A 21,155-nucleotide genomic window follows, 5' to 3' on the forward strand; every position below is an offset into this window, starting at 1 on the left:
GGCTGCCTATTAAACAATGACCAGTTAATACCCCTATCATTTTTCTTATAGCTTCGCTGTTAAAACTTAACAATATTTTCGATCGACCGCTGTTCCAATTCGGCCATGTCTGTCTGCTTAGTTCGCATGTTGTGAGGTTTTGCCAGCTTGTATTTACCTTTTTGATGGTTTCCCTGTCTATAAGTAATTTACAAGTGGCTATAGACATGGTTATCAGCGTCTTATCCGGTTGGAGATCGAGCGTTGTACCGGTTCCAGCAAGTTCATCTGCCATGCAGTTCCCTGCTATATTCCTGTGGCCTGGCATTTAAATAAGGTGCACTTTGTGGCGCTTAGATACGTCATTTAGGAGTTTAAAACATTCTAAGACTGGTTTTGACGAGAGGAAATACTGTGACGAAGGATTTATTTAAGATGATATCCCTGGTCTTACAGAAATCCGTTGTGCCAGGAATGCAGGGGAAGTTTTCTGAAATTTAAGAGTGTCCTCTCTGGTTCGTTCTGAGTAGGCCGATTTCTCTTAGTCTGATAGCTACTTTGGCAGCTGTTTGCTTACCGAATTGCTCTATTGTATCCAAGTTACTACCGAGTAATTCTTTTGCTTTTTTGTCCACATTTGCAAGGTAATCCATAAACTTAATTGGAAATGTATTAATATTCGTTTCTGCAAATTTTTATGAAAACACTTACACTGAAATCAAACTCTTCTTCTAGAATTTGTAAATCTAGAATTTGCGAATATTTTCAAGGTGATGGCATTAGCATCTACAACATTTGCATCTATAGTACTTTGCTTTTGTAAAGGTGATACTCAGTGCCAAAGTTTTCTTGCGAATATAAACAAACAAATAAGGTAAAAGGAGGTAGACCAACACTGCTCTAGCGCCATTACCGTGAATGAATTCGCCATGGAATGAGAACTAAGGGAAAATTGAAATTAAAATTTCACGTTCAATTTGACATTATAGCCAGTACAAATTAATAAAAAAAAGTTTTTCGTAAACTTGCTCAAGATTTCCTGAAGAAAAGGAGTGGAAACAATGTGTGAAAAGTGAAAACATTGGAGCAAAACAGTGTCGATTTTCTTTCAAGAACTACAAAGAGGAATGCGTCCACATCACTTCTAAGTGAAAACTGCCCATATTTTCCTTGAGGGATTAATTCAGTAAATTGCTTTGCATGAAAACCACGTTATAAGTGCATAGTGAAAGGCATACATACCTACATACGTACAGGATGTAGGATTTTTACCCAGTGCAGACTTACGTAATTCAGCTGAAAACTCCTGCGCTAAATGAAATATCCATTATTGAAATAAAAGACTTGTTTTATGTTTTTCTTTGCTGTTTGCGTACATTCTCTTTTTAACTTTAATATCGCTGCATTTCTGGCTTAGGACTAGAATTTGGTTCAACGAAATTCATTCACTTCGATATGAGTTTGTGGATGCATGTATGTGTTTGTGTATATGTGTAGGCTGGTGAGGCTTTCATTTACAATTTACCACTAATACAATGTTTTTGATGTGATTATTATTGTGGTCTGTTTAAATGTGAAATTCTAAATTCTTTTGCATAACTTTTTCAAAATACTTTCTTTCGTTTGCAATTTTTAATGATTTGACTTATGAATGCAAAATGCATCATTCTTTTATGTCTAATTTTTTTGCATTGTTTGCATTACTTTAATTATTGTGTTTGTTTTTAAGTTTATTTTTGCTTTATTGTTTTTTTTTTCTTCATCGTTCAGTAAATTTCCAAAACGAAAATGCCTTAATTAAATGCAAATGTTTACTAACTATGATAAGCACTGCCTTTGCACAAAGTCACATTATTAATAGACTTTTGAATCGCTCGAAATTTATTGTTGTAATATTAATTCTAATAATAATAATAGACACTGCATCTTTCATAATTACAATTACAAATTCACTTACATTTATTAATTAGTCTGTTATTATTTATAATACATAGTACTATTTTCTGATAATATTAGTAATTATTAAATCTACTAAACTTATTTTTAAAAATTCACATATAAAAAATTTCTTTCACATATTTCAACTCACTGGAGTCTAGTTGTATTAATTTTTGTTATTTTGAGTTTCTACATGAAAATTTATGTATTTATATTTGTTTTAACTATGTATGTATGTATGCACATGTATATGTATATGTGTATGTGTATGTGTTTGGAACCTAAATATTTTCCGAAAGTGGTTTTGCATTATTTGCTTTCAACTTTTGATAATGTAATTGTGGATATGTTGCATTGACCGCATATGGATATGTTCACATTTATGCACGAGTATGCGTGTACATAACTACATACATATGTTCGTATTTATGTAATATAGGTAAATGTGATATTATTTTTATGTAGTCGTTTTAATGGAAGCAAACTTCTGTCCATATACTTATTGATAAATTTCGTATTTCGTAAAGTAAATATTGAACTAAATCTTAGCTATGCAACTTTAACAAGTCATACCGAAAATTGAGAAAATATTCGTATTGGGGCAATAAATATATCAATGCAAATAGCCTGGCAATACGGCATTGTCAAATTACTTGTGTTGTCATGATAATACACCACATAATGTACTGGTGCACGAAAGCATATTGAAAAAGGTAGAAGTGACTTCGACATTTCTCTCTTTTGAACTGCGTCTGAAATGCCAATTCTTAACCCTTTACATTTCGTAATTGAAATGTTTCTCTTTTTGAATTTCAAACTGTGAGCTGTGTGACTGATTTTAAATAATAATATGAAAGGAATTACCAACGGAGTGCTGTGTGTGCGTTTTAATGCATAGCCATTGTAAGGAAGTACAAGTAAGAACACTCTTCTTCTTCCTATTTTTTTGACATATGTAATAGTGTGAGTGCTTATCAAAGTTTATGCTGATGAAATAATAGATGAATACCAGTGTGGCTTTAGAAGCAATCGATCAACAATTGATCAAGGTTTCCTGGTAAACCAAATTTTTGAAGTTTTTTTCGAGCATAACATTGATATATTCCGCTTATTTATCGATTTTAAACAAGCGTTTGATAGTGTAGACAGAAAACAAATCAAACACTGTATCCAAAAACTTGGCGTTCCTTTGAAACTGATTGACCTGATTCTCTGCACGTTGAACAATACTACTAGCAAGGTGTTAGTACAAGGCGAAATGTCTGAACCCTTCCAGGTCCTGTCTGGTGTTAAACAAGGAGAAGCATTGTCCGCTCTGATTTGCAACATTATGTTGCACACAGTTGTAAAAGAAACTATCTTGTCCGGAACAATTTTTTCACAAAGATTTTCTAATATGTGCTTATGCTGAAAACTTTCTCAACATGGCAAATACAAAAACCAACTAATTCGCTTATTCAAGCTGCTAGAAACAAAAGAAAAATTTATAGGACTGAATGTCAACGCCGAAAAAACTAAGTTTATTCTTCGCTCAGCACGTAATATGGATACCAACAATCTAGCCATAGATGATTTTGTTTTTGAATGTGTAAATGAATTCAAATACCTAGGATTCGTTCTATCAGCAAGTAAAGACCCATCAATTGCAATAGGTGAAAGAATTAAATCTGCTAATAAGACGGGCTATGCAAATATAAAATCGTTCAGATCAAAGGTTTTATAACGAATGCAGAAAATCAAGATGTATAAAACTTTGATACGTCCGGTTCTTACGTATGGTGCTGAAATCTGGACACTGGTGCTGAAATGGCACGTATCACATACGTTATAACAACGAAATTGAAAACCATATTAGTGGTGAAAATGCAATACGTTTTATTAAAGCGCAGCGGATTGGATGGATTGGCCACATCATAAGAATGCCCAACGAAAGAATCCAAAAAAGGGTGTTTACTTTGCGTCCAATCAGAGCAAGAAAGAGAGGCCGACCAAGAAAGAGATGGCTAGATCACGTTGAAGCAGACTTAAAAGCGATGAACGTTCGTATTTGGAGAAATGAGGAAAGAGAGACTGAATTGGAGGAGGATTGTTGATGAAGCTATGGGCCACCACAGTCTGTGAAACTAAGAGAGAAAGAGAGAGTAAGAATTTTTATAGCAACAATAAAAACAATAGAATATCGACAAAAAAATTTTTTCTTCTTGGAAATTTTACTATAGAAAATATTTTGAGTATATTTCTTAGTTATAATAAAGTTTTTTTATTGAGAAATATTTAAATTTGTACGGCATTTTTTGGACTTTTTGATACGGTTTTTTTTTGAAATTTAATCATTTTTTATGCAACTATGTTGTTGTATATAAAAGAGCTTTTTCGAAACACATGATTTTAGCGTGGCTATTTTTCGATAACCAGCTGAGAGTGTTTTTACTTATGGATCTGTACAATGACTGTGTGTGGGCTTTAATACATATGAAATTCGCCTTATTTTTTTACATACCTCGTATGTAATTGAGTTCATTACACGAAATTATCCTTTATCGAATATGAAGAGAAACTTTCCTCTTCTTATAAATGGATAGATCAAATTTGAAATGGTGGCCTGTAAAAACGTGAAGGAGAATTTTTTGCGAAACTAAAAAAAAATTTAAGTAATTTAATAAACTTATATTAATAGATAGGAAACATTTAAATAGGTAAACTGCTGAAATAAAGTTGTGTTGTAAATTTATAAATAGAGAATCAAAAGAGATTTTTGTCACCGTCGCATGTGCTTTAGAATAAAGACTTTGATTAACAAATGAAATGCTCAGAAATGGGCGAATAAAAATAAGAAAATTATCAAAACGGATGAATGTGTTTCATTTTAGTTAGTATGTTAATTTATTTAAGACGCAAGACTTTCGACATATGCATTAAAAGGAAAAAGCAATAATTACTAAAACGAAGCTAATTTTAAATTGCAGATACTTTGAATTCAAATGATATGGTAGTTATTTGCTGTTTGGTTGACAATTTCTTCCCATAATAGCCAGGCAGGCGAGAGTTCGGCTGAGTTGCCACTTCTTCCTTATTGAATGCGCCTTACTTGTGCATATATACAATTGTATGTATGTATGTATGTATGCATATTAATTATCATAATTTAGAAAAGCTAGGTTGCCTGGCTAATAGTACTTAATTGTAAATTGCACTATTATGTTCTTGATTTTATTCAAAATTTTCTACAAAAAGTGATGCTCTACTTACGTACATATATCAAATTTATATTTACATACAAAATTTGGATCTAATTTTTATCGATTTATTACCTTGAAGAAATTCGTAATAGTGCTTAAAATAGTACATAATTTAAATAACTACTGTGATCCAATGATGATTATGCTAAGAGTATTTACCATGGCAACTTGATGTGTCTTAAAAAAAAGATAGGCAGTGTGGAGTTTTAAATAAATCTTTAACTGATTCGAGTATAAGTCAAAGTTGATTGAGAAATAACATTTATAAAAATATATAAAAGCATCGCATCGCAGTTTTTATTAGGCAACAAATGCGACCACTGTTTTCCGTTTTTTTGTCTTTGAAGCGAAATCGGAAAGTATGAATTTGACAACTGGCTGACGTCAGGAACCATAATAATACCAAAAAAATAAATATAAAAAAACAAAAGGAAGAGAAATTACTTGTTGCAAATATTCAGTGCATGGCTTGTTAATATTGAGATCTGAAGATTTGAATTAAACAAACTAATGAAAAAGAAGTGCCGCTTTTTAAATTATGAAACCACGAATTATAAAAATACCTCCAAATTCAATTTTTTGCGTTTTTATGCGGATAACGCCGTGGCAAGTAAGTGTGTATGTATATAACCTTTCTTGTGTTTGCCAGTTTCTATTACTTTCGCCTACTTTTCCTCTGCACAAACAAGTAATTTCTCTTGCTTTTGTTTTTTATATTCTCGGGGCATGACGTTGCAGCGAATTCGGAAGGCGCATTCTTGTATTCCATCATTTTTGAGGAAATAGATTTGTTATTATTGTTATTGTTGTAACAATATAAAGCATTTCCCTTATGCCAACAGAGTTTGTTGTAATTTTGATAATAATGGTGCCAACTTGACTTAATTTTATACGCTTCTAACTCATTTATTCCTATTAAAAGCTCCATTTTTGCATACTGTGCTTGGCATCACTCTCCATCGTTTATTCCCTTTACAGTTTTCGCTTGCGAAATTCGCACTCGAGTCTTTCAAAAGTGGCGCTTAGATATCAGTATTGAATAAATCCCAGATGGTACCTTTTTTATGTCATCTTATATATTTGGCAAGTAAACAGAAATACAATTTTAACCATGGATACTTACACGATAGAACAATGGAATTTATTGAAACTTATTATGAAAATGGTCGATATTTAATAACAATATATCGCAAAATTTGTAACTTTTTCGGTGGAAATAATCGTCTGAATGAGTCAAGAGTTCAAAAGTTGGTGCAAAATTTCAAGAAACTGGTTCTGTCGTTTCTGTGTTTATCAATCGACTGCTTGGCGAATTTTACCTGCAGGTGGTTGGTGGACGTTTAAGGTACCTTTCTGGTCTAGAATTTCGAAAAAATTGATGTTTTTTATGTTATGATAGTTTATACTTTCAAAAATATACTTGCAAATTTTTATATTGAAATTCGTCGTAGTTTATACGTTATAGTCCTTTAAAACGGGCCCGATTTGGAGTACGATGCCCAAGTATAAGCGCGTTAACCTTGTTTTCCTCGAAAATATTTTTTCCCAGTTGGCGTTGGTACTTTCTCAAAAAGTACTAAACCGATAGATTTGAATTTTTAATATGTTATTGAGTAGACTTGTGGCTCTTGCGGGTAGCAGAATTATAACCAATTTTTCTATTTTTTTAAGAGCGAGAACGTGAAAAAAATCTTTTTTTTTTGTTTTTCCAGTAAACAGATAAAATATCTAGAAACAAATTTTTTTTTGTAACTCTGCTACCCACCATAGCGACATATTTCCTGATGAATAATCGACCGATTTTAGACGTACCTGCGCAGCCCAATCAGTTACACCAGTGGCAATTTTTTTTATTATTGAAAAAAAAAAAACTATTTGTTTTTGGAAATACAGAATTTACATAATGAATAAAACCCATTTTCAATTGATACCGATTGTTTTTCTTCAATTTTCAACGCCTTCAATTTTCACGTCTCTAGACTGGAAAGGTGCCTTAAACGATGTAATTTTTTACATACGAGTATAATTGTCAAGAACCGTATTTTGAATAAAAATAGAAACCCCCGAGAGAATCTAAATTTTTACATGTTTTATTTTAAGACAACATCTAGGCACGCCCTGTACATATGCATGCATTTACCTTTATGTATCATAAATTCAAAAATTTTTATATGTTCCATATTATACTAAATGTGAAAACTTGTTTAAAATCAAGTTCACTTTTTATTGTAAATTTGACTTTCAAAGTACGAAAATAAGTAAAATATAAAGCTATAAAGCAGTGCACATACTTTTATTTCATATAACTAAGCAAAAAGGCTTATGAATTGAAAATAGTATCAAAAAAGTACTACGGATAAGCCTGAAAGTGATCCCTTTATGGGACCTTTAAATGCGTGACTGGAATAGACCTGTCGAAAAGTGAGGTCAAGAGGCTTGCATTACCTGAATATCATAAAAAATATTTTGGAGTACGTAGAAAACAGCTTTCGCTAAATGATAACAGCTGTTGGTCTGCCTTATTTATAATAATTCGCTCTGGGCTTAAAATGGAGGAAGAAGTGAAGTGGAGTACACAAAAAATTAGAAATTCGGCACGTAGCAGGAGGCAACGGCAAAAAAACGCAGTCGCCTTAATTTGTACTAGTTGCGATTACTGAGATCGCACTGTACTATAATTTCCGCGCGCTTTCAAGGTATTCCGAAGTGTCAATCATCACCGTGTTATTCACGCTCAATTTGTTATGCTTAATATCTGCATAGTATCTGTATTGGAATCTACGTATATTATTTTTATTAGTTGGCAGAAATAAGTAGCATTTATGAAATTGTGACGTATGACTACAGTTTTTTGCTACGCATGTAAAAAAAATGGCAAAGGCAGCTATTTCAGCTTTTATTTTAAATATGATTATACATAAATTAATGCCATATTCTAAGAGTTTCGGCGAAATATTAGAAACAACTGATGAACATCGCTTGTACGTACTATCCACCCAAAATTCATTGAAATTATATTTCGAATATATTCAGTTATGGGCTGAGTCTAACATAAAAGTCTATTTTCTACCAAGAACTTAATGGTAGTCAAGTACTCCATTAGATTTAGGAAATACAAAATGTTCCTATCGTAATAGCTTGCAGCTACTATAGAAAATATAAAATATTAAAATAATATAAATTCAGTGACACAATTATAAGGTCACAACATATTGATAAGTTGTTACAAAAACTTTTTTCAAATTAATTTTAAATTTTATTTTTTTTAATAGCGCCAAGACTTAGCAAGTAGCGAATAGATGTAACAAATAAACATATGTCGGCAACGCTGGAAGTGAGTTGCCTTAAATTACATGTACTGGGAAGGCAGTGCGGCCTAATGAGCTGTCTTACGGCGAATCTTACTCCATAACTTTGTTGTTGCTTTCGCATGCACATTTTTTGTTAAGTTAATCGAGCATAGAGTTAGCGAGCGGAGAAATGGCGAATAGAAGAGGCCTATTGTATATTTCATTCTATAGCAAGAGCCACATAAGTCCATGTTTAAAAGTGTGTGCAAAATTTTTAAACATTTATCTAATTTTCATCAAAATTTTCTACCTAATATGCAGTATTTTCCGACAATTTTTGGGAATTGTAAGAAATACTATCCTATTTATTTCGCAATTTAATAGTGTACGAGTAGTAGTTTGAGTGCCTGAATTTTTTGCTTGAGTGTATTGGCGGGATTGCTATGCCAAATTAAAATTTTTATAGCAACATTAAAAGCAATAGAATATGGACAATCAAATAGCACATCGACTTGGAAATTTTGCTATAACAAATATTTTTAATATATTTCTAAATTCGCACGAAATTTTTTAGACTTTTTGTTACGATATTCTATGAAATTCAATCATTTTTATGCAACTAAGGTACATAAAAGAGCATTTCGCAATCATGTGATCTCAGCTGTTGGGAATTTTTTATTTTTACTCAATCATCTGTACAATATTTTTGGGAACGCAGTTTTATAACTTGCAAGTGCAAGTTTAAAGTGGCTTAAAACTATTTTGAATTTAAATATATTTTTTCTTTGTTGGTGTTGCCCATTTCTCCATATAGCGCATGCCATACAGCTTTTTAGATGGAGCAAACGCGGAACACAGTCATAGAAAAAATTAAAAAAAATCACTGAGAACTTAAGCTGCTGGAAACTTGTACCTGATTATACTAAAATTGAATGGGCAATAGAAATGCGTACCAAAATTTTGGTTTTAGAAATTCTGATAAAAACTATTGAATTTTTTTTGAAATTTAGTTTTAAAAGTTTTTATAAATCTCGTGGAAAGTTTTGAAACTTGGATTAATATGATATTTGTAAGCAAATCATAATAAATTAATGAATAGTCGAAACGTGTGGTGCCAGTGGACGATGTTTTTGTATATACATTTTCTAAAAATAAAGGGAAAGGTAATTTAGTACGGGAAAACTCTACCACAAAAAAATTAATAAATTATATGTCTTTTAATTGTATGTTTACCGCCCCAGTTGCACTGTAAAGTATAGTACATGCATATATAAAAAAAAAAAATTACATATAAATTGTGGCTCTCACTGTTAATATGCATAACCTTTTCTGGAAGTTGCTGACCTTGGTAGAGTTAATTTCGTTTTGAAAGTGAGCTTACGACACAAAAACGGTTGTTTGGTAATTTGGGCACTTAAATGCGATATTCAAATGTAGTTAAACTATAATTTTCTGTTCGAAACGAACTAACTTCTCAAGTTGCTGTCACCTTTTGGCACCGTCACAAGGAATTTTAATAATTTTTGATAATGTTCTGATAACAAATTCTGTTGCACAAAGTGTAGTTCGTAAATGCAAATTTTATATGTTATTTCTGAATTTTCCTTTTACTTTTCCAAAGGTTCCTTTGAAATTCTCTGTGTGAAGTATTTACATACATATATGCATATTTATTACATATAATATAAAATCAAATGCTTTTTTAGTTTGTGTTTAATTTCTTCAAAGTTATAGACAGGCTGCAGGCATGACAATATTCATTTAATTACATACGGACTGCGTTGATTGAGTTAGTTTAGTCGAAAGATTTCAACATTTTTGCATTCTAGTTTACAGCGCCGTATTTAAACAAAAATTGCGTCTAATTTTATTGCCCTTCTATAATTTTATTTCATTTTCAATGGTTGTCTGTTTGTGTTATTGTTTGCTTTGCATTATTAATTTATGACTGTTTTTCTTAGGAAGCTATTTATTTATTTTATCTCGTTTTATAAGTAAAAAAATTATATTTAAATATTTACAAAATCATGCACATACATTTAAGTTGTAGTTAAAATCTTTGATTTTATAATTTCAAAATTATATTCTGATTTTCTTTTGAACTTACTTCGCTAGAATAGTTACACAGAAAAAAATATAATAACTACTGCACATAAATATATCTTAGATGTAGCAACATGAGTATGTTTGTATGTACGTATGTGTATAATAGATGCAATGAAAAAGTCACACACATAGATGGAAATTTATTTATGTATGCATTTAGTTACTTAGTAAGTAGTCACAATTATCTAAGCCTGCTGAATACAGGGTGATCTATCAAGCGTTTGGAATTTGAACTATAGATGTTTTTGACTTTCGCCGCAAAAATAGCATCCATGATGCTTCGGATGAAAATACCATTTAAGTCATAAAAAGCGAAACCGGCAAAATGTATTGAAACATTGGGTTGACAGAAGCTGCTACTGTAAGGCCAACAGAAAAATTTATTTAAATGAATTTGTGTTCCATGCTTAGTGGGTAGTTTTATTTTTTCATAAAAATAAAATAAAATTGAAAAGTATTCATGCTTCTATCATTTATATTGTTCTCAAAATTAACCCTTATCCGTCCATCGGGTGATTTATCACTCAATTTAAAGTTTGCGACTGTAGAAGTTTTATATCCTGTTTTATAAGCTACTGAAAAGCATTCTATTTATTTTAATTCGACTCCTCTATCTTAAAATAACCTGATAATTTTATTTAGATCAACATGTTGTGCATTTTGCAGCATTTGAGTTGTCATGCACTCCATTAATGTTAAGAATTACTTCAGATAAAACCAATAAAACAAGTTTTTGAGATCTTGTGTGCTGATTGGAAAAAAATTGACGATATTTGATTCGCGCATATGTTGCTTCTGATTTCGAGTGAAGTTTATAAATGGAGCGGAGAATCTCTTGAAAATCTATGGAATGAGGTCGTAATAGTAATACCGATTTCTCGCTCTGCGATATCTCTAAAACCATTCAAATGCTATGTTGGGTTTGATGACAAAAATGCTTGCCTTGTTTAGAATGTACAAGCGTCTGATGGCAAAATACCTGGTGATGCTATCTAAAGGAAACCAGGTCAAAGGGTCCTTTTGGATTTAGTGATGGATTGAAAGGAACGAAATATCATTTGCGATAATTTCTTTACCACTTTCGAACTTTGGAAATAAATCACTTTAATTGGGACAGTTCGGGCATACATATAAAATGTTTTTGTCTAATTCCAACAAAGCGTAAATTCGCCAGCACCTATTTTACTCCAGCAAATTTTTCTTCAACAATGAAGTGTAAACTGTATGGTATGTCCAAAAAAATAAAGCAGTATTACTTGCAAAAAAAAGATACACCTTTACAAGTATTTCAAATCATTCCATCAAAAGAAAAACGAATCGCTGACTCTCCGCTTTGTGCTGCAATTGACTAAAACAGACACTTTGGCAGTTAACGCATATGGTTTATGGCTCGAAAGGAATAATTGCCGGCCAAGCGTCAATTCTTTTTAAAAGATCTGAGATTGTCGTTGGTGAATCCAGAGATAATGCACAGAAAAGTATTACCTAAAGGGAACGCCTCCTGCCTGCTGCTTCTATCGGCATAATTAGAGCCTGCAGAACTATCATGCTTCAAAAAACGGGTGATGTGTTCTAGGTGCGATTTTTTTCGGTAAAAAGAGCGTAAATCGACTTCTGCAAGCAATTCATATGAAAAGTTCATCAAAATTAGTTGGAAGTAATTCTTATTATATTTAATTAAATAACTTATGTTGTTACTTCTTACATTTTGAATTGATGACAAATAAAAATAATTAATAAATGTCAAATTATTTGTCATTGAGTATTGAATGAATGAAATTTCAGATGTGAGGATTTATGTGTGACTTTTTTTGAGTGCCGGTTGAGAGTTGAATCAAATTCCAAACGCATGATGGCACATCCTGTATTTTCACGGTTTGTCAGTATGAGATGAACAAAATTGGATGAAATACTTCATAGTATGTAATAATAATTATTGTATCTCGTTGGTTTTCTGCTTTTTAGGGGGGTTAAAGACAAAATCATAAATTTTGTAGTTTAGCATCGCCACTCGATTTACGATTTCCTTTTAAAATTGTTTCGGTCGTTGTTGTTCAAGTAGTTGCTTATTTCTGACTGGTTTGTAGTGACGTAAATGTTTTTGGCGCAGTTGATGCCCCCTGCTGGCGCGCTTTTGTGACAAATATGTGCGTAAATCAATATTTCAAGTTAACACTTCCTTCAGGTGGCGCGCATATGCTTCCGCCGTATGGAACTCTGGTTCACTGCAATAGTTTTAAAAACAGTTTTTGTTATTTAATTTGAAATAATCACTTACATTAGAAAATATAATATAACATTGAAACAAATTCCAAGGCACTTCCCTAAGAGCGAAAAGTGAACCAACTGCTTGTGTGTCCAATGGTAATGAATGTTGGATAATACTAAGTTATGTAGAGTGAAGGACTTAATTCCTTGTACAGTGGCATATATTATTATTACCTAGAAGGTATATAATAATGGGAAAAGACTGTTAGCGTAGAAGGTATACAAACATTAAATTATTTCACTTGTTTTATAATAACAAAATTTGAAAAACAATAAAAAAAGCGGAATGACAAACATACACCCATCTGCTTTGGCTCACTCAAGCATGCATTGAAAACACGGTGCTACAGTGAATCAGAACTTTTGAAGTGACATGATGAGCACTGTATATCTAGCCAAAAGCGACGCGGAACCATGTTCAAACAATTTTTAACACCCTCAAATCTTCATTAACCGTTAAAAAACCGATTTTGGGTGTTTTTCGACACTTAAAAATTCGTAGCTCGTCTGCATTTTATCCGATTTCCAATCTTGAAACAGTTTTGTTGAGGTAAATGTTAGTCCTTCTGACGTATATTTTCTATTTTTCACGCTAAGCAAAAATAACCACTGATTTTTCAACACAAAACTTAAATTGTAGTCAATTTTTCCAATTTTTGCAAGTTTAACGAGATGTTGTCGATAATATTGAAATGAAAGGTTTATTTATTAGTAGAAAGTCTTATAGCTGTGCCTATTCCGAATGTAAAGAGCATTTAATTTCAAAAACCGATCAAAAATGATATGTTAGATGTATTCATAAACTTATTGCTGTCTTTCAAAATTAGCCACAATGAGCAGTAAAGCACTATCGGTCATGCGGTATTCTCTCACAGTCTCGGTTCAGCTGGATTTTTAAAAATGTGGAAAAAATTAAAAGAAAAAATATCGTAACTTTTACAGTTTTCAATGTATGAAGGTGAAAAATAGCTTATTTCGAGCACATTTTATTGGAGTTTAAAAATATGTATATATTTGTGGTGCCCGTTGGATAATAGTGGCCAAAAAACTGCATCACATTGAAAAAAACGTGGAAGAATTTTTCTTTTGAACGTCAATCGTTCAATCTTAGAACTATATACATACATTCATAGCGCACATACCCTCCCCTTCCGAAGCCCATATTGAAATAAAAAATCGGTTGGAAAATGGATTAGTTATGTATTTTTACTTCATCAAAAACACCATAAATCGGTTTTTTAACAATAAATAAAAAATTTGAGGGTGTTTTGAATTTTCTAAACACAGTTTTGTGTTGTACTGGTCTTGACCTAAAACGTGCACTATATCACTTGAAGAGTTCTTTCGATTTGTTTTATTTTGTAGCATCGTGAAATTATTAAAAAAATTTAATAGATAAATCGTCATTGCTATTACATATATCCATGTACGAGTATCGTGGTTTTGTGTTTTTTCGAAAGTTATTTATTTATTCATTAAAATCGATTTTGTCCCCTTCAAAGTAATCCCATCTCACTAGCAATGCTCATGCGATGCTGATTTTGGAACGAATTTTCGTCTAATACCCAACTCATTGGAAAAAATCGAAAGGCACGGGCCAATCGATAAGTCTAGATCCTCAGCAATTTCTCTAACGGTGATTCGACGATTGGCCAATACCATTTTCTTCACTTCATCAATTTTTTCGTCTGTTGTTGAAGTGCTCGGGCGTTCGGCACGCTTTTCGTCGTTCACATCTTCTCGGCCTTCTGAGAACATTTTGTACCACCAATAAACGTTGTTTGGTCCAAAGTAGCTGCTCCGTATGACACATTCAACATTCGGAATGCATCCGCGCACTTAATTTCGTTTTTCACACAAAATTTTATGCAGGTTCTTGGATCCATCTTTTTAAATAGGTAAAAATCGAAGATGAGCCGAAACACGTACAAGCAAAGCAGCTGTCAACAATTAACTGAACATTCAAAATGGCCAAACTCGTCGGAATGAGTGAGAGGCATGAGTACCAACATATCGCCATAAAAAAATCGAAATTCCAATATACGTAACCTGCGAAAATTCAAAATTCGCGATACTTTTTGAACACAAAAAAATATAAAGCGAACCGGCCGCTCAAAGAACTGCCCAGAAGAGATTTAAGATTCATTTTAAGAGAAGTCGACCAAAATCTGAGAATTAGTGCTTCGATATTGGTTGAACATATCGTAGAGACATCCGGAAAAATTTGTTCATCCAACAAATATTAAGAGATATCTTGATAATAACGGATATTTCAACAGGACACCACGTATAAATCCTCTGATTTCATAAAAAACAAAAATAACCAACAAAAAAAAAAAAAACCCGTCGCCTTTGGCTTGACAAGCGAATGGATTTCTGGTCTAAGGGTTTATTTACTGACGAATTGTAATATATATGTGCAAGTGATGGCCGGACTAAAATATGGAGGGAAATAAATGCGGATATGGAAATGAAGAAGTTGATATCTACTGTCAAGCACGGCGGTAGTAGTGCAATAGTTTGGGAAGCTATAGCTGCATCTGGCTTTGGAAAGATAACCTTTATTCGAGGTACTATGGGCCGATATAAATATACAAGCTGATTAGAATAACGTTTGAAGCCATCAGTAGAATGCTTGTGTCTTGGGCAAGGTTGAGTTTTCTAACAAGACAAGGATTCTAAGGATAAATAAATACACCGCCGCAGTCTCCGGATTTAAATCCGATGGAGCCTGTTTGGGATCGATTAGAGAGAAAAATCGAAAAGTATGGGCGGCCACCGTAGCCGAATGGGTTGGTACGTGACTACCATTCGGAATTCACAGAGAGAACGTAGGTTCGAATCTCGGTGAAACACCAAAATTTATAAAAACATTTTTCTAATAGCGGTGGCTCCTCGGCAGGCAATGGCAAACCTCCGAGTGTATTTCTCCCATGAAAAAGCTCCTCATAAAAATATCTGCCGTTCGGAGTCGGCTTAAAACTGTAGGTCCCTCCATTTGAGGAACAACATCAAGACGCGCACCACTAATAGGAGGAGGAGCTCGGCCAAACACCCAGAAAGGGTGTACGCGCCAATTATATATATATATATATGGCAATTGACACAAAATTGCTAAAAAAAGAGTTGATGGCATAGAACCAAATAACACGGGAAGAGCTTTATCAACTAGTAGGATTAAATGCCATGACGCTTGCAAGCAGTGGAGCTAAATACGAAAAGTATTCAAAAAAGGTAGTTTTAAAATACATAGATTTTTTTTGTAAGCTAATTGAATGATACTGTTTTTCTGTTAATGTTTTTGTTATAAATCAAATGAAATTTAATGTTTATAAATTTGTGGATAAATATTAATTAAAAAAAGCTACATTAACAGTTTTCTTAATTATTGTATACCTTTTGTGAAATGAGAAGATATGCTGCTTTATGCAGACATAAGTCCTTCACTGTATGCTTTTTGAGTTAAATATTTTTGATATGCTGAGACATGCGAGTCCGACTACCACTGAGACTTAAAAACAAGTCTAACACGTCGGTGTTCGGAGAATGAAGAAGAACTTAACTTAAAAATGATATTTATTCAACTTTCCCAGTCTCTTCAATTGAGTTTGTCTGCAGCCTGGCTCACGGAATACAATTACGAGCCCGGTTACCAGATATTGCGTTTGTTCTGGAATTCACTAGAAGTTTCTGAGAATTCTGGACTGTCCGTGGCTTACGTTTAACCTTAAGCTCGTGTCTTACATCCTAATCGCGGCTTGGCAGTATAATCAGCAATTTTGCCTGAGATATATGTGAGTTCCAAATTTAACATTGTGTTAAGCGCTAAAGTGCTCTGCAGCACTCCACTGATTGCAACGGGGGTAGCCTTTTAGAGTTTTTTCAGCTTCTTAATCAGCATTGTACTCGAATTTTATGTTTTGGTTTTGGTAAGATGGTTTTTTTTTGCATTTGCTGACGCATTCCTTCTTGAAGGTTTCATTATTTATGTGCACAGGTGCTATTAGTTGCACCAGGAGACTCCATAAACCCTTAACACAACTGACGCCTTTTGATTCTCACCTCAACACTACAACTAATTTTCGCACATTCAAATTATAAAAACTAGCATCCAACTTTACAGTGTCAAAGTCTACTTATTTAAGGTGTAGTTTTCTTTTATTTTTTATGCAGATTTACCTAACAATTTAAAAACAAAATTCCTGAGTGGTTGTGTGCCTATCTATATAGGTATTGTACAATAATTTTTCCTTTAGGAAAAAATAAACAACCAACATATTTTCTTTTTCTTCAATACTTAATTTGTATTGAATGCGCAGCCTATACAGTTTGCCTTCATCTTACAAATATCTTTAAGTTGATTAAAAGCTGTACATTGTGTTTTACAGTTCAGAGCATATTTTATTTATTTATTTTTTCATTGCATTCACAAGTAACAAAAGAAGAAAAAATAAAAAGCAACGAGATTATACGCTTCAATTTTTAGACAGTGGTAAATACTTGCAGCAACATGTAAAATCAGTTGCTTTTAATAATATTGTTATTTTAACAGGCAATTTTCTCGTTTTTGTTCACTTTCCATTTTTCGAGATGACTACTGACCGGTTAGGAAACTCAGTTGCACATTTTATTTAAAAGTGGTAATAATTTCATCAAAACCAAAGGAAAATAAATTAGCGCATCGGAAAGAAAAATAATTTGAAAAATGTGGAAAGAACGAAATAGTTACCGAAATAACGGCAAAGTTATGGGAGAACGTATTCCTCTGTTCAACGCAATTACAACCAACCCGGTATTTTCTGTCGGTCCAAGAAGTGTGCAGCATAATCAATACGGCAAAGGTTAAGCCTCGAATTACACCATCAACAATTCTTGAAAACGTAAACCAAAGATTAAAAAAAAATATTTGTACCTCAACTGCTAGAAAAGTTTTATAGTATGTAAAGCTGGTTGTTTATTTCACTTGTGACGAGAGCAGAACAGACAAATTCACTAATAATTATAGAGTACAAATAAGTCTCCAAGGGTTTGGAAGCAAGACATTTTTTCGGATGAAAGTAAATTTTGTATTTTTGGTATAAGTCGTCGTCAATTTTTTTGGTCCAAATCAGGCAAAGCTCTTGAGAAACAACATCTTTTTTGTACAGTAAACCACGGTGGTGGTGAAGTAAAGGTGTGGGGTTGCATGGCGGCAAAAGCTGTGGGTCAGTTTAAATTTATTGAATCGACGATGGGGTATTTGAACATTTTAAAAAGAAATTTTAAACAGAGTACCCAAAATCTTGGCTCATCAATAACGTTTTGGTTTTAATAAGCTTAAAAAAGTTAAGCTTTGGCTCCGGTACAATGCTTCAAATCAGCTCAAAACTTCTCACAGTTGCCGGATCTCAATCTTACTGAGCATCTCTGGGATTTATGGTATGGCAGAAAAACGAATTTGATAGTCTTGCGAAGTATTCTGCGGCCAGATTGGACGAATATTACAACTGAAGAAGTAGAGAAATTTGTAAAGTCAATATTAAATAGACCGAGTAAAGTTCTAAAACATCACAGCTATAGAACAAAATTGTATTTTCGGTTTGTATTATTCATTATTGTATTCTGTTATTCATAAAGCTTTTTTCCTTGAGTTTTAAAATTGAACGCAGGCGTTTAGGTTCCTATATTTACATGTTGCTGCAATTATTTACCATTTTGTAAAAATTGAAGGGAAGAATCTCGTTATTTTTCTTGCTTTTGTAACTTAAGAATGAAATGAAAAAATTAATAAATAAAATATTTTTTGAAATATGAATTTATATTGTGGTTTTAGTCCATTTAATAAAAGTAATTGCTTGCTGACTTCATGGGCTGTGTGTACATACATTGTTCCCACATGTGTTTGCATAGTATACGTTAATACTTGTGTATATACTAGTACATACATAAATATGAGCGTACAATAGTCAAATATCGTCAATTTATTACGACGTAAGCACTTGCACATAAGTTTTACATGCATGACACTAGAACCGCATATCCGCCATTCCATGCGTTTGCGCTTATTTGGGCTCCAGTGTATTGTGCTGATTGTACGCTATTGTCATTTCGGTTATTTTCATGTATTAATCCCACAACGCAAATTCCTTTTCTTAAACTCCCCACGGAATACGAACCTCTAAACCAAGCATATTTACATACATATTGTACATAAATTATATTTATTGGTATGCATACTTATATAGCTTACCTGCCGCTGAGATCGCGCTTTCGCCTTCTATCCTGTGACAATGCCTCCACGCACAGCACAATTAGTTTGCTATCGCAAGTTTGACGCTCTTGGTCGAGCAGTTTGTTCCCCAGCAGGTTGCTGGCATAACCGAACTTATCCCTGGAGCCTGAGTGCCAGGCATCACAATATGTGTCAATCGAACGCTCACCGTTGGGTAGTGAGCCGTGCCAAACCAGTTTTTGTGGCCTGTAAATGACAAAAAGAAAAAACAACCAATTTGAAAGGAATTAAATATGTATGCCTGTGAAGCTGGGAAGGACAACCGTAAGAAAATGTTTTAGTAAAATTAGATTTTAGTGAAATTAAAAATGAATTTATTCGCATGGAGGCTTAATAAAATAATCTAATACAAAATTAATCGTTTGTTTGTTCATACCTTAATATGTAGAGGAAAATTCGAATAGACTCAATGTATATTAACAGAATTTAATTAGGGTTAAAACTAACTAAAAAGTGGTGTGTTGAGGTCAGGATGAACATAAATTCAATAGAAACGACCATCGCACCATTCGCAAGGCAATACAAATGCAGGCATCGTAAACCAATTTTCTTACATGGACTTGAGTTGCTGGATCTACACAGCTATACTTAGACCTATACTATGACCTACTCAGCTATACGATGATCTACAGAGCAGTAGTCTGGGAGAATGTACAACAAAGCAATCAGTAATAAGCACACTAACAAGGTGTGATATACTAGTAATGGTAGCTGCTCAAAAAGCGAGAACACAGAGGCCTATAAGCTTGTCTACTTGTGTGAGAGAAAACTGCATCGGGGGGTGACAAACAAGGTGGAATAACTTTACAAAGGGGCGTTGGATGCACAAATGCATTCCCAACCTAAAGCTTCCCGGATCAAGGTGTACTTTCTATCAGAAGGGATCTCACTGATAACGAGGACGAAGTGCCCGAAGTGAACCACGACGAAATAGAACTGACCTTCAAAAGGATTAAATTGCAAAAAACACCGGGCATTGAAAAACCGAACTATCTGATAAAACTAATTGCTTCATACTTTGATAGCAGAACCCTATGGTACAATACAGACGTAGGCTCCAAAAGCTATAAGGTAACTGGAGGAGTTCGTTAAGGCTCTGTACTAGGCTCGGCTCTGTGGAACATCAAGTATGAAGGGTAGAAGACACCAAAGTTGAAAATATTCAGAAAACCTTCTCAAAGGTTGTGGTTACAATATAACATCAACCGATACCATAAAATATTTAGGGTGATGATCGACAGATGACTCAGTGTTAAAAAACATCTGGAATATGCAAGCTCGAAAACTGCAAACTCCTGCGCGTCTTTATAGCAACTGATGCCCAACGTGGGTGGACCAAGACAATAAATGTGAGCATTGTTAGCAAGGGCTGCAACTCGATCCTGTTTTATGCTGTGGAAGTGTCGGGCGACGTAGTGAAATATCCCAGCTACTTGAGACAGAGAGGGCTACAAGACCATATCTGACGAAGCAGCAGAGGTAATATCAGGCAGATATCTGGTAACAAAGCCTAACTGAGGTACGCGCTATAGAGGATTGATGATATCACTCTTCCAAAGTGGCAGGCCAAATGGAACGATAGTGGGAAAGGAAGAACCTTTTTCACTATGATCCCCGATATACAGAAATGGATCCGGAGAATACATGGAAACGTTAATTTCATGCTAACACAGTTTTTAACTGGACATGGCTGTTTCAGGCAGTATTTGAACAAATACAAGAACACAGACTCCCCATTTTGTCAATACTGCCAAGGAAAATATGAAACTCCTGAGCATTCCTTGTTAGAATGGGGCGCCCCTGATATCTCAAAGTCATGGGATATGATGCTACCGATGTTCAGCTATTTCAACTCGGCAATAGTGCCAAAAATGGAAATAAAAGAATTGGTTTCGGTAGGTAGTATTGTGTCGAAAACATGGTGTATTGCACATGCGGAGCAATGAACCTATAATTTCACTGCAGGGTTAATAATAAACACAAACTGGAGATGAGAGATAAATAAGATTCCAAAAATCAGTAAATAGAGTTCAGAAAGCAATAATCAGAAAAAAAATGTTGACT

At 33.5% G+C, this 21,155-nt stretch overlaps 1 protein-coding gene across 3 annotated transcripts in view; it reads right to left on the reverse strand.

The window, feature by feature from the left end:
* Positions 1 to 1,340: 1,340 nt before the first annotated feature.
* Positions 1,341 to 21,155, reverse strand: part of LOC128862199 (collagen alpha-2(IX) chain) — a 386,091-nt gene continuing 366,276 nt past the window's right edge. For all 3 annotated transcript variants that reach the window (XM_054100687.1, XM_054100685.1, XM_054100686.1), the window contains 2 exons: positions 19,050 to 19,277; positions 1,341 to 12,777 (listed from right to left, as the gene is read on the reverse strand). In XM_054100687.1, the coding sequence (XP_053956662.1) occupies positions 12,717 to 12,777; positions 19,050 to 19,277 (289 nt within the window). In that variant the 3' untranslated portion in view covers positions 1,341 to 12,716. The remainder of the gene's footprint in view (positions 12,778 to 19,049; positions 19,278 to 21,155) is intronic.

The sequence above is a fragment of the Anastrepha ludens genome, chromosome 4 (genome assembly GCF_028408465.1).
Source record: "Anastrepha ludens isolate Willacy chromosome 4, idAnaLude1.1, whole genome shotgun sequence".
Classification (NCBI taxonomy): Eukaryota; Metazoa; Arthropoda; class Insecta; order Diptera; family Tephritidae; genus Anastrepha; species Anastrepha ludens.